Raw genomic sequence first — 14,245 nt, forward strand, 5'->3', positions numbered from 1 at the left:
AAATGTAATACTTCTGTCTGCTGATGAGATCCAGTTCTGATGGATACTTTACCAGGAGAGTTGAGCAGACGAGACATTCGGCAGGCATACGCTACATACTGTTCACACTTCTCAGCAGTGCTGGTGACTGACAGCACCTGGACACATATGCACACACCATAATGAGTCATTTTTCATGTTATTATGACATCCATTATTGACAAAACCAAATTATTTTAACAAGAAACTTTTCTTGTTATGACAATTATCACGTCATTTTGTCATATCAAGACACCTTCTCTTTATTTCATGATACCTACTTAACCATCTAAACATGATATATTGATACATAGAGTTTCACATGCTACACTTCATAATCCCCTCGATGTTGACAGTCAGCTGTTGACTGGCACAAGTGCACTTGGCCCACCAGCATCACTGTGGCCTAAAATACTGTTTCTCTATTTGATTATTGATTATGTCAGTGATTGAATGGCATTGAATTTGTGCAAAATGTCAAGGTTTAATGTGTACCTACAGTGCCAGTCAAAAGTTTGGATACATTTGCCCATTCTCTTGAATGAGAAAGTGTGTCCTAACTTTTGACTGGTACTGTATATAATATCATTTCATAATTTTTTCAGTGTTGGACTAAACCTGTTAAAGTTTCCCCGATCACAGATTAGACTGGATTAGACTAGATAGATTGACAATAATTTAACATCGATAGAAAATAAACAAAGAAGTGATTGGAAATAACTAGTAACTAAAAACACTATTGTTAAATAAGAAACTGAAGGCAGTAGACTGCAGACTGGTGAATATGACATGACTCTTTTGTTGTATTAATGGAAATGGAAATTTAGTGCTGTGGCCATTATGTGATATTAGTGGCCTGTGGAATTGTCATGTTTATGTCACCTCCATTCACTCTGTTTTAACTTAAAGGTGCAGTGTGTAGAATTTAGTGGCATCTAGCAGAACGGACTTGGCAGAAATGGAATATAATATTCATAAGTATGTTTTAATCAATGTATAATGACCTGAAAACACTGGTGGGTTTGGGGGGGGTATGGTAAAAGGGTATTTTACACGGTTTGGTAAAATACCCTCTAAGGTGTCCTCGCACTATGATAAAGTGCCCTCTAAGGTGCCCACACAGTATGATAAAATGCCCTCTGAGGTGCCCCCACAGTATGATAAAATGCCCTTTAAGGTGCCCCCGCAGTATGATAAAATACCCTTTAAGGTGCCCCCGCAGTATGATAAAGTGCCCTTTAAGGTGCCCCCACAGTATGATAAAGTGCCCTTGAAGGTGCCCCCACAGTATGATAAAATGCCCTCTAAGGTGCCCCCACAGTATGGTAAAATACTGATTGCGGTTGGGGGTTGGTGGCATCAGTTGGTTGCAATCTGCAACCTCACCGTTGGATGCCACAAAATCCTACACACTGGACCTTTAAATGTACATTTCATTTACTTCAACTTGCGCATGTATCCCATTATTACCAAAGCAACACAACAAAAAACCAATCTGACCAAACATAACACAACCAAGCAAAGTGCACAGCAGGTGAACATCAATTAAATATGTGGTCATGGTGTACCTGTTCATCAGTCACATTGTAAGTGATCTGCAGCACTGCCTTCCCCTCCTGGTCTGCACTGGTGACTGACGTCTGAGGAGACAGATTGTTCTTCAGCGTGGTCCAAACCTTCTCCTCTAAAAGAAAGAAAGAAAACATTCTATAATACTCTCCACACACTCTTTAGCAAAGATTGACCTGCACTATACAGTATGTTAGCAGATGCTTAATAACTTACACAATATATACGGTTATATGTTATTCTATATGAAACAGAATGACAGATACATGTTTCCATACCACAATAGCTACTGTAACATTCACAAACACAATTATGTTTTGACTGATTTACAAACATGGGAAGACATTTTGTGGGTGTAATAAGTGTAATAAGTGTAGTCCCTGAAGATAAGTGTTGAAAGTAGAGCTCACGTATGTGCAAAATTCTGGAGCAAGCATTAATAAAAGATATTATGGGAAATACACAGAGTCACAGTCAAAATTAAACAGATTGTTGACCCACACCCTTCTCACTGTGATGTCTCACCTGTCATGTCACAGCTGACTCTGAAGGGGGCGATAGATCCACTGCCATCTGGGTCTATCCAGTAGCTCCCTGAGCTCTTACCGAGGTGTTTGTACTCCTCACAGGACTGCTGAAACATTGCTACAGAGGAGACACAACACAGCTCAGCAGACACAAAGCACATACAGAGGTGTGTGTGTGTGTGTGTGTGTGTGCGCGTGCATACTTACATGTATGGCAGGTAGCTCCAGTGTATCCAGTGCTGCTACAGTTGCAGCTGAATGTATCCCACGTCTGAGAACAGAGACCACCATGCTCACAGTGGTTAGGGACACACCTGATATGGTACACATTTGGACAGTGGAAGGAAACTCATGAAAACACAGCAGGGACAAATTTCCAACCCAGAATATTTGCTGTGAGGGAACAGCATTGTTACCCTGTACTTTCACTTCCTGAGTGTATAACATTCTGCACGTATAATTCTGACTCAGTTGGATACCTGTCTATAATGGCACACATATCCAGGCTGACATTTTCAAAGGTTCCAATGAGGCCCTGTTCCACAGCCCTGAGGTCAGCTAGATGGTCGTCTATGTGGATCATCTGCATGCAGCCCTGGAAGGAGCGCTGAAGTGACCGGGAGTTAGTGTGCAGGAAGTAGCCTGGAGACAATCAGAAGAGGTCAAAGGTAATTATTACAACCACTAGAGAAATGACCTAGCACAGTTTATCTCTGCTGAATCTTTCTTTCACTCCCTGTCATCCCCATTCCCATTTTTTTTACATTTAATTTATTCAGTTAACAGATCAAGTAGGCTATATTTTCTGTAAATTGTATTTTTCACCGTAAAGGTCTAAATATTGTTTCAAAGCCTTCTCCACACTGCCAAGAACAATGTCCTGGTGGGGGAAATGAAGAATCCTTTGCTTTTTTATTTAATAGTCACATTTAGTCACATTTAAATATGTCGAGTCTAAAAATGCTGGATGGAATCAGTCTACGAAATGTAGACTGATTCAAAGCCAATCAGTTCGTCATTACAGACACATGACGGTCATAATAAGAATAAGCTCACTCAAATCCAAAGTTTGAAATTCTGAAAATACTGCCATACTCCCCAAAAACATACAGGTATTTCCATGCAATGACCTGTACTCACAGATTTCACTGTTAAAGCATGTCAATCGCAGACAAATGTGTTTCTGCCTGATACTTTCATTTTACACTTCTGTTCTAAACCATTTTCTTGTGAGAGCTTATTTGCTTGCTGTTATCAATATATTGAACATATATTTATTTTCAAAACCATTAACTGTGTCCGGCCTCATACCTAGGTACAATGTTTCAAATGAAAACAGGATTGTCATTTTCAGTACCTTCTCCATAATAGGCTTAACTTTTTCCCAATATTGCAGGAGTAGTGGACAACCCTAGATCACACGATAATGGTTTGCTTTGTCTTCCCCACAGGCTCTCCAACGTGAAGTGTCTGTGTTTAAAAAACTCTTTTGTGCTGGCGTTTTGAAGATCCCTATCATATTCTTCCATCCAAAGTCTCTCCAGGAATGATCTGATGTACTTTTCCATTGTTGTTGGTTTAATCTTTCCCACATTCCCTCTTGTAATGTAAAATTACCTTACTTTTCCCACTTCTTCCTTTATATATGTTGTGTCTTCTCCCTTTAAGTCTTGTAGCCCATTATATAACTTGGAAATATTTCTATGACCTGGGTCGGATTTATATCCCATTAGGAAGACCTTTAAAAGCCCTGAATTCTTCTTGTTTAAGTCCTCCTTTCTTAATGTTCTCTCGATGTAATATCTAAGCTGTAAGAATCTATAGAAATCTTCATTTCTTAATCCATGGTGATCTTTTAGTTCCTGGAAGTTTCTCAGTGTTCCTCTTGTATAGAGGTCACTCTATTTTGCCAGTCCATTTTCAGCACATTTTTTAAATCTAGCATCTGTCTTGTTGGGTATAAAATCTGAGTCATAGGCTATCCACCTTATCAGATGGTAAGGTTCTTTAGTCTGGTTTTCTTTCATCACATTAAACCAAATTTTGAGTGATATCTTTATCCCTGGGTTAGCCTCTCTAACATATGTGCAGAGTGCACTGTCGCCTATTATAGCTTGCAGTAGTATGACATTTGATATCTGGCATTCTATCTCTTTCCACTTTACTGTTTAAGACAGGTTACATATGTAGATTAGTGTTCTTATCGGCGCTGCTTGGCAGTAATTTTTAATGTTTGGAAGGGAGAGACCTCCTTTTTCTTTAGAGAACTGCAGAGTATTAAACCTGATCCTAGGCCTCTTTCCCTGCCAAATAAATCTCGAAATCATTTTGTCCAATTCTAGGAATTTTTCATTTAGGAGTTTGGCTGGAATGGTTTGAAACAAGTATAAAAGTCTTGGTAATATGTTCATTTCTTTTGCTTCTACTCTCTGTGCTAATCCTAGGAAGGGCAACAGATTCTATTTTGTCAAATCAGATTTAATCTTGGAGATCAAGGGCTCATAGTTTATTGCTACAATTTTGTCAAGGTTTCTGGGAACGTTCACTCCCAAGTACCTAATCGCTTGAGTTGGGATGTAGTTGAATGTCAAAACCTGGGATTTGTGGGCATTTAGTCTGTATCCTGATAAGGAACCATATTCTATTAATACAGTGTTCCCCGGTGGGCCAACGAGAACCTCCACCAGGCCAAAAAAATATTTTTCTGAATGCCAAAAATAACGCCAAATATCCATTCATTTGGAAATCAATAATCAATAGTGTTTGGGAGCCTCTGTGCGACACTGTTCTGAAACATGAGTCAACCTCTGTGTCATTGCCTGGGAAACTCTTGATGTGATGCGAGTGCCAGTGCTATCAGAGTCCCTTTAAATTACTGCCAAGAGAAAGCATATGGGATGCAGGTTAGCTAACGTGAGCATGGCACCACCTATAAGAGAAAAAACTCTAATGCAGGTGACGGACAAACAAATATATCAACGTTTTACTCCAAAACTCTGGAGTCAAGCAAAAATACAGATGGGGAAGAAGAGAGAGGGGCAACTTACTTTTATGCAATAAATGCAGCTTATTAGGTCATCCTCTCTTTGTGACCACTTTGTTTTAAGTCTTGAATATACTGAGCAAACAAAAATTTGAATGCAAATATAAACTGCAGACCGCCTGCTTGCGCCACCTGTCCGAAGCTGACCACGCAAATATGCTATCCCAAGTGTCTCGTCCCTTTAAGGTTTTTTCAGTGCGTACCACCAGTCCTGAAAAAAATTCTAGGAGAAACACTGTTAAAACTCTGGTCAGTTCTGGGAGGGAGGTATTCGGGTGCCCCAGGTATACTAAAATGTTGTCTGCAAATAGCGCTATTTTTTGATCTTCTTTCTTTGAATGTTTCTTTGATCTTCGCAAATAAGATCGGGGACATGGGGCAACCTTGTGAGCATCCCCGTTCTAACTCAGAAGTGCCTGAAAATCCACCGTTTATCCTTATCTTAGCTGTTGGTTTACTGTATAATACTTGTGTTGTCTTAAATTTTTCATGAAAATGGAACCAGTATAATACTTTGTACAGAAAAGGCCAGTCTACGGAGTCAAAAGCTTTTTCTGCATGTAACCCTAGTGTAACAGCTTCCTCATTGTTCTTTTTTATATGATTGATTAAATGCAGTGGATGTCTGATATTGTCCTGGGTTTGCCTTTGTCTAATGAAGCCTGTTTGGTCCAAACTGATTTTTATGTTTCATGTGTTTAGGTGTTGGGTCTTTTTTGTATATTAATCTCTCCATTTGTTGCTTCTTTAATTTATAAGCCAGGAGTTAAGCTGATGTATTACTTATTTCGTAGTATTTTTGTTTCATAAATGTCAATTCTTTCTGAAAATCTAAAGAGTATATCTCATTTATTTGATCTTTTATTACCTTGATCTGTTGGTTAGTGCTTACTTTGGTTCTGTCTTTATTTTTCCTTTCTAGATTAACCAATTCCAGCTCTAATTTGTTTAATTTCTCTTGTCTAACTATTCAAGTCCCAATCACCTGTCTGTAGAGGACAGCATCATTAACCTGTTGTTAGGGAGACATCTGTGTAGTGTTACGTCGCCGTGTATTTTACCACAGCTCCTTAGTCTCGGTTGCTGTCATCTTGGACAGTTAACTTTACAAATGAAAAAGGATGTTACCTAAGTGTAGTGTGGATCAAGCATTTGGCACAGTCATGGCCACATGTTATTCCCTTATGAAAGCAACCAGCTTCTTTTTATATCCCGGTTGTGTTGTTTCGTATGTTGTTCTTTTCCTTTTGAAGCTCTGGCTGTATGCCACATCTGTTTTTTGTTTCTGTCAGTCCAGTTCGCTGGGGGTTTGTATACCATCACTGGAAGACCTCTCCTCCCCATGTCTTTGGTGGTCTCCTCTGCTGAGTTGTACACACACATCTCTCCCTCGTAGAATACCCTCAGTTTAGCCGGGAATAGTGTTTAGAAATGCACTTTATTTTCCCTCAGCACTGTCTTCACTTCCTGAAGACATCTGGGGCATAGTTTTGGTCCAAAATCACCTTTTGTTCCAGATATACAAAGCCCCTTTTCTGCTAGGCCAACTTTAATATGTTTCCTTAAGTTCTGAAACTCACAAACTTGACTACTATGGAGCGCGGGGGGTCTGTGATGGCGGCCTCAGTCCCAGGGCCCAATGTGCTCTTTCAACCCTGAGATCAGCTGTATCAGGAATTCCCAAGTTCTCTTTTCATAAGTTTTCCACAAACACTGTCATGCCTTCCACTATACCATGGATTCTTATGTTGTCCCTTCTTGACCTCCCTTCTTGGTCAGTTAGCCTAGCTTCCAGTTTCACCTGTCGTTTCAACAGCTCCATCATAGCGTCTTCCATTCCCTGTACTCTTTCTTCCGCTGCTGAAATTCGGTTTTTGTCTTTTATTTCTCAGAGAGCGTCTCCGTTTTCGTGGCGAAAGTCTCTCAGTTCCTGAAGTATTGTCTGTAGCCTGGCCATGTCATTAGCAGCCTGTAGCTCCTCCACCTCAGAATGGCTGCCGTTTTCCTCCTCATTTCTAGCCTCAATTTCTCCAGCTGCCAGAATCTGTTCGTTAACGTGCCAGACACTCTTTTGTCTCCCTTTAGGCATAGTATCAACACCTTGTGAACCTCATATAGCACTTGATCAAAATAAACCTTTAATTGACAACATTTTTTAAGCAAGGATCGAATAGCTCTGAAGTTAAGCTGCTACGGTCGTTGTCCGTAAGTCGAGGAGATGTCATTTTAAGGATTTTATGAGATATTCTTTTTTTTTTTTTGGTGGAAAAACATATCAGACACAAATTATTATTCAAAGTATAATATTTTATATACATCTTCAAACATGTCTGGAGGGGATCTTTAATCAAACTTTGACTTAACTAAAAGAAGCTGATTTATGTCATTGGGTCACGTGATTCACTGACTGAAAAGAAAAATATGCTATACTGCCTCCACTTAATGAAACATGCAAAGTTATTTGGATGGTTAGTTATGTTTTTTAGTTCATCACCTCCGAAGTAGTATGTTCCTCCAGTCTGGATCTGGATGGGGATGGCTGTTCTGACTGTGGATGCCTCGTCTCCATCAACTGTCAGCATAGCATAGTTCTCCAGTGCATTCAGATGGACACTGTGCCATTGTCCATCATTCAGACCCGAACCTGAGAGGAAAAACACACTTTAGTAAGTTAACTTTAACAGGATCAAACTGGTACAACAACAATAATTAAGGATAACAGCAAGATTTTAAAAAAATCTAAAAGTGATAACCAATTGAACTAATTGAGCTCACCTGATGAGATGTCAATACGAGTGTTCTTCTTCTGCGTCACATTCATGTAGACTGTGATCTTGCCATCCGTCAGTCCCAGCTCCACCCAGCCGTCAGCCAGTGCTGTGAACATCAGCAGCCCATTGGGGTTCCATGTCCTGAAAGACAGACTGACTGACAGAGTGTCGCTGTCACTCTGACCTGGCAGCCGCAGGAAGGATGTGGAGTTGAAGAAGACCGGGAAGGAGTTGGACTCAGCACACGAGAAAGTCAGATTACGCTACAGTGGCAGAAAGAAACAGAGAAGAATTAAAGTAGTAGTAGCTGATCTCAATCATGGACTGTAGGTGAGAACTTACACCATAGACTACTGCTCAGACTCAATAATCTTTTTATTTTGAGTCTTAACTTTGAACAGTAAGCTTGTTATACATAGTCATCTAGACTTGACTTGCAAAGTCTTAACCAAAGAGAAGTATAACCCCACACTTCTATTTTGCTCCTCTGTTCCTCTGTCTGACAAATATTTATCCACATGGCTGGACCTTTTATCTTACTTCTATAACTGTACTAATCAATATCTTTTTATCAACAATGGATTGACTGATTATATGTAATGTGAAAGGTGTTGCCTGTAGTGATGAACCCATACAAAATGATCAACAATTCAGCTCCTTAGCTCCAAGGAGTGTATTAGCCTTGTTAAGCTCATTGTTTTGGTTTTCCAGCTATCAAACTCTGCTCTGATCAACCTGATAAACCCACTGTACAGTACCCACCCAGCACCAAACAGTAGGCAGACAAAGTTAGAAACTAGCTGGTGAAGAAAGTGGAGCATTTAGCAGCCTAAGACACAGATATTTTTCTCAGGAGTTAGTGGAGACCAAACCAGAGCTAAAAGGAGAGTAAATACTGGACTTAAATTCTTCTCATGTTTGTGCCCACCTGAGTTTTTACCTACAAATACTGTCTAGTTAAAACTAGACAAGGTCAAAACCTAGTATATGGCTGGACTGTGTCTGGGTGTGCAAAATTGTGGCCAATTTGTTACAGGGATAGTCAGTGGTAGTATCTATAATGCAAATTCCTGGATATTAAATATTCATCTGGAAGCTGTGGTGGGAATTATAAATAAAAGTTTTGACAGCATTGGGTGCAAATTCAGAGGCTGCCAAGTTAATCCAGTTACAGCAAGTGCACCTACACTAAACTGATATAACAGCCTACATGAGTGTCATATTTTATATAAAGGATATTTTTGGTCATAATTAAAATTAAAAGTCCAAATAGAAAATTAAAAGACATAAAATTAAAAAGATAATTATTTTCGTACATTACTAGGAATAACCAGGCCATAATTAGACTTAAAAATAAAAAGAAAATTGAACAAGCAAAGCTAAAATGTAAAATGATCATTTGAAAATGTAAAGTGACAATGAAAAAAACGAAATTTAAAATGCAAAAGCTAAAATGGAAATGCTCATACTGAAAGCTTAATTTGTAAAGATGAAATTGAAAATGGCAATGGAAATAAGAAAAGGAAAACATCAAATATGGAACCCAAAATGGGAAACGCAAAAGCTTAAAAGGAAATACTTAAATTAAAAGCTTAAATAGATTTTTGTTTTTTTTGCATTTGCATTTTAAATTTAATCTTTTCCATTTTGCATTAGGCATTTGCCATTTGGCATTTAGCTTTTCAAGCTGCATCTAAATGAGAAGGCGTGGCCCAAAGGCTGGAGGAAGGGTTTGAAATGGCTGGGGGGCAGCATGGGGGGCATGTAAGACGTGATGAATTTGAATGAATGTGATGATGCCTAAGGGAAAATGAAGGGGGGGGGGGGGTAGTTTCTAATCACATGAAGTCTGATTGTGGTCCAGCCAAAAATCAAATGTGCCCAGTCAGCTTTTCGTAACATTACAAGATGTCCAAAAGTGTGTTACCAGCTGAATCAATGCTGAATTGAACACATTTCAACCTGCACCAGCTGTAAATCATGACAAGTATACCATTTACTTTCAAAACCTGAAGGAGCTAAGGTGCAGTTTTGAGACATCATACAACTGTTTGTATTATCCTGTTATTTTAATCAGAGGAAAACACTGGTCAACAAAACATACACACTCACACAAACACACACGTAACAGGAGGGAGGATCAAATTAATGATGCTTGGTGTGACAGGAAGAGGACAGTTTCAGTGTTGACCTATTTGAATCACACTGTTTCAGGTGGCTTTGTGTATACTGTAAAATAAATAGATGCTGGTTATTTGTAGCACATTTATTTTACTAGTCGATGCAATGTTCACAGTTCCATATGAAGTTTCAAGTAATGAACCTGTATCTGATGTTACAGATCGCTATCACTACAGGTGAAATATTCACCTTTTTGAAATAGTTACCACCAAGTGGCAAGCAAAGATGAAGTTTATACATATGAAATTACGAAATAAATGTTCCTAAAAACCCACTATTTGTGTTTTGCTGAATAACGTATTTGTATTCGGGCACACCTTAGTGGGCACATGCGCACGCACACACACACACACACACACACACACACACACACACACACACTCAGAGGCATAGAAAGTTGTCTTACAAAGCTGGAGGTGTCCACCTTGTTCCTGCGGACCAGGTTAGTGATGTTGTCTCCGTTGTAGGTGATTCCCTCCATACAGCCCACAAAGTTCTGTCTGCCTCCTGAGCTTGGCTTTGCTGATACAGGCAGCCCTCCAAAACTGATCTGAGGACACACAGCAGAGTGGACAATATGGACTGAACATTGGTCCTACTACTTTGAGCAACATGTACTCACTGTCAGGAATTCATAACTAGCTTTCAGTTACAGCTGGAATCCAAATCTATTTGCTTAAATACATTTTCTTTCTGTCTATCTTATTAATAGTAATGGTATACTCATTTTCTATTTGTGTTTTTAAGTACAAACATCCCAGTGACATGAGGCTAAGATGATGAAAATGCCTGATAGTATGACCCATAGGGAGTCTTTACCTCATAGTCCAGGTCCAGGTGGTCAAACTCTCCATTGGTCCTGAACTGCTGAACGTGGTGATCCAGAGTGAAGTTGACATTCCTACGGTAACGCTCTATGACAACTGAGTGCCAGTGGTCATCATCCAGTAAGCTCCCACTGGTCACAGAGGTGTGACCCTGGATGGAACCATACTGGTTACTGCCTGGAAAGAGGAGTACATCACAAATGCAGGAGCAGATTGTCAATGTTTATCATGTCATTTTTAGCAGTAGATAATAGTCCTTAAAATCAACAGAATAGAATAGGCTGCCTCTGGAAAACACTGGAAATAGTGCTTTTGCTGTCCTTGAAATCACACAGATTTCATGGAAACCTACCTAGGTTGATGCTGAGCCGCAGTCGTGCCCCACGGAGCTCCAGGGAAATGTAGTCTCCCTGCTGTCCCTCTCCATGGAGCAGCACCCCATCTCCTGCCGTGGTTCTAAACTTCAGAGAGATGACATCCCTCACAATCTTCATCTTTTTACTCCTGAGGCGGTATGAGATGATGCCATGGCCGTCGAAACTGATCACATCTGCCCCTGGGAGACAAAACAAAAACAAAAACTAAATGATATATTCTGCCAATAGAGGAGATCTTCAGCTGGGATCCAGGACTGTCAAATCTGGTTGCTGTGCTGGCTTCTTGGCACAAGTGAAATTAGTTGTTTTGTGTCCCAAATTTGTTCAGTGCCCATCATAGCTGTAAGCAGGATATGAAATACGCTCTGACAGTTGGGGGATTCCTTGCGGTACTTCCAAAACAGAGTAGGCCTATATCAGACACACATTCTGAGTAGCTAAAACCACACAATTATCCATTGTATATGCCACAAACAGCATGTTAGTGAAAAACAAGTTTTATCTCCCAACTAGAGTACTGCATAGGTCCAGTTTGCAAACCTGAACCTGTCCCACACCAAAAAAACTCAACACACACAGATCCATTACCTTCAATTATCTGTAAATCAACTCCTGAACAGATCCAAACTCTTACTATAGACCAGGGGCCATATTCACAAAGAATCTTGTCTTACCACTAGGACTCCTCCTAAGTAACGCTAAAAATTAAGACCAATTTGCAAAGCTGCTGAGAGCAAATTTAATTTAGGACCTGAGAGAACTCCTGATCTAAGAGAAGGGGCGAGGTTGACCCTGTCACTATGGATGACATCATGTTTCATTGATGCACTTACTATCTCCACAGTGATTGGCTGACAGCTGTGTCAGTGAATGTTAATGAAAATAGTCATGAACACATAGCAGTGTGATTAGATAGATTAGAACAGGATGGATAGATGGATATACAGTACAGATAGATTTCATAAATGAAACAAAGTAAAATACTGACTTGTCCAGTAGATTGTATCTGACATCAAATACCATCTACATGCTGGTACTGAGATGTTTTTTTTTTCCATTTGACTGAAAAAGATCTTCACTTATTGATCTGATAAATATACAGTAGAGCCTATTTTACCAGGTAATCCAGTGATAGACATGTGTGGGGCATTTGTTGCAGTTGGTGATTAGTTAATGTTCACTTCAACTCTCAAAAGTGTGAAGAGTGTATTTTGGTGTGATGTGTAATTCTGACAGACAACGGTAATATCATAAGTCCTTAGGTGCCAAACTGAATTTCTGATGTTATTCTGTTGTTTTAATATTTTGGTGCATTGATTGAATCCTTATTCCTGCCATCAAAATATACTTTACAAAGTTCAGTATCATTGAATTTTTCCAAAGTCCTGATTCACCTTGTGAGCAAGTCTTAGTGATTTAGGAGTCCTCTGGACTTCCTCTTACTTCTCTAAGACTAATAAGCTACTTTTAGCGCTAAAATGCTTTGTGAATTAGTCATGTCAAAAACACAGCAGCTACTTTTAGCGTCTACATTTGACAAAGCATGTTGGAGTTTTAGACTTGACTTGAATTTTTAGATCTGAATTGAGCTTACTGGAATAGAACAACTTGAACATAGCTTTTGAATATTAGGCATGTGAATTTTATATCTGAATTTAATTTAGCAATTTTGCACTGAATGTATGAATATTACCTAATTTTCATACATGCAAATGGCACAGGCACATCATGACGCTATTGGCTTGCTAGCACAGTTTGCAGTGCATTTCAACCTTTGCAGGTGCTTTGTGAATTACATGCTATCTTTTTGTCCCATTTGTGCAGGTTTAGCGGTTGCAAAATCCATGCAATCCTATTGTGGATTTTGCCCATAGAATCTTTCTCAATTAATATTAAGCCATGTCACCTAATAAATCACTCCGTGTGTGTGTGTGTGTGTATCAAATCTTGTACTATGGCCATATAAACGGGATGAAGACGGGGTTATCAAACTGGACTACATTTATTCCCTCATGTAATCCCTGCACTTGTCACTTTCATATATTTCATCAAACTGGATTTTGGACTGTGCATTGCTTCAGCCTCCACTGTTACATAATTGAATTATTTGTGCATGTCAGATTTAATTGTTGCTCTTGTCACCTTTATACATTTCATACACTTCATTTCTTTGTCCATAGCACAGTCCATATTTCCTTTGTACAGTCAATATTTCACAAGTTTTATATCCCATTTCATAACTATTATACAACTATTCATTTCCGTAAATAGATTCTTAAAATTTCAATTTAATTTTAATATTACTTTGTTTAATTCATTATTATTATTATTACCTTACTTTTGTCTATTTTTACTCTTCTGTGTTGTGTTTTTTGGGAGCAAACACCAAGACACATTCTTTGTGTCCTTGCATTGGCTAATAAAACAGATTCTGATTGAATGGGCCACTGTATGTCATGCTGATATAAAATCCCAAAACCAAGAATCATAAAGGTACAGAAAATCTCCAGGGTTGTGTAAACAGTAGCCTATGCATGTGTCAGTAATTGATGACCTGGCATTGAGAACGGTTTGGTCTTTTCAGTCCTTACCCTAACCCTAACCCTAACCCTAACCCTAACCCTAACCCTAACCCTAACCCAAGCATTTCAGGCCTTCCTCCAAGCTTGTAATAATGCCCCAGATTTTCAGAAGATTTGTAATCTCTGAAGGTGTCACTATTTCCACTAAAAAAGAAAAACAGAAAAACAAACAAAAAACTTTATTCTATATATTGGGCCTTCAAAGTGCTCTTTGAAACGGCCTGGGATGGCTTGGGTCCATTAAATGAGAAAATTAATTCTTTGTCATAGAGCTAAACCAAATACATTGTTGGAAAGGTCTCAGCCTGGAGAGTAACATATGTCAGTATGAAGATCCTACATGACTCCTG

At 39.1% G+C, this 14,245-nt stretch overlaps 1 protein-coding gene across 1 annotated transcript in view; it reads right to left on the reverse strand.

Moving 5' to 3' along the window:
* Positions 1–14,245, reverse strand: part of cntnap2b (contactin associated protein 2b) — a 64,832-nt gene that overhangs the window by 33,181 nt on the left and 17,406 nt on the right. The window contains exons 5-14 of the mRNA XM_044367848.1: positions 11,289–11,492; positions 10,929–11,113; positions 10,516–10,659; positions 7,933–8,191; positions 7,652–7,801; positions 2,594–2,756; positions 2,322–2,428; positions 2,113–2,232; positions 1,587–1,702; positions 53–137 (exon numbers count right to left, since the gene is read on the reverse strand). Of these exons, the coding sequence (XP_044223783.1) occupies positions 53–137; positions 1,587–1,702; positions 2,113–2,232; positions 2,322–2,428; positions 2,594–2,756; positions 7,652–7,801; positions 7,933–8,191; positions 10,516–10,659; positions 10,929–11,113; positions 11,289–11,492 (1,533 nt within the window). The remainder of the gene's footprint in view (positions 1–52; positions 138–1,586; positions 1,703–2,112; positions 2,233–2,321; positions 2,429–2,593; positions 2,757–7,651; positions 7,802–7,932; positions 8,192–10,515; positions 10,660–10,928; positions 11,114–11,288; positions 11,493–14,245) is intronic.

Source organism: Thunnus albacares, chromosome 12 (genome assembly GCF_914725855.1).
Source record: "Thunnus albacares chromosome 12, fThuAlb1.1, whole genome shotgun sequence".
NCBI classification, from domain to species: domain Eukaryota; kingdom Metazoa; phylum Chordata; class Actinopteri; order Scombriformes; family Scombridae; genus Thunnus; species Thunnus albacares.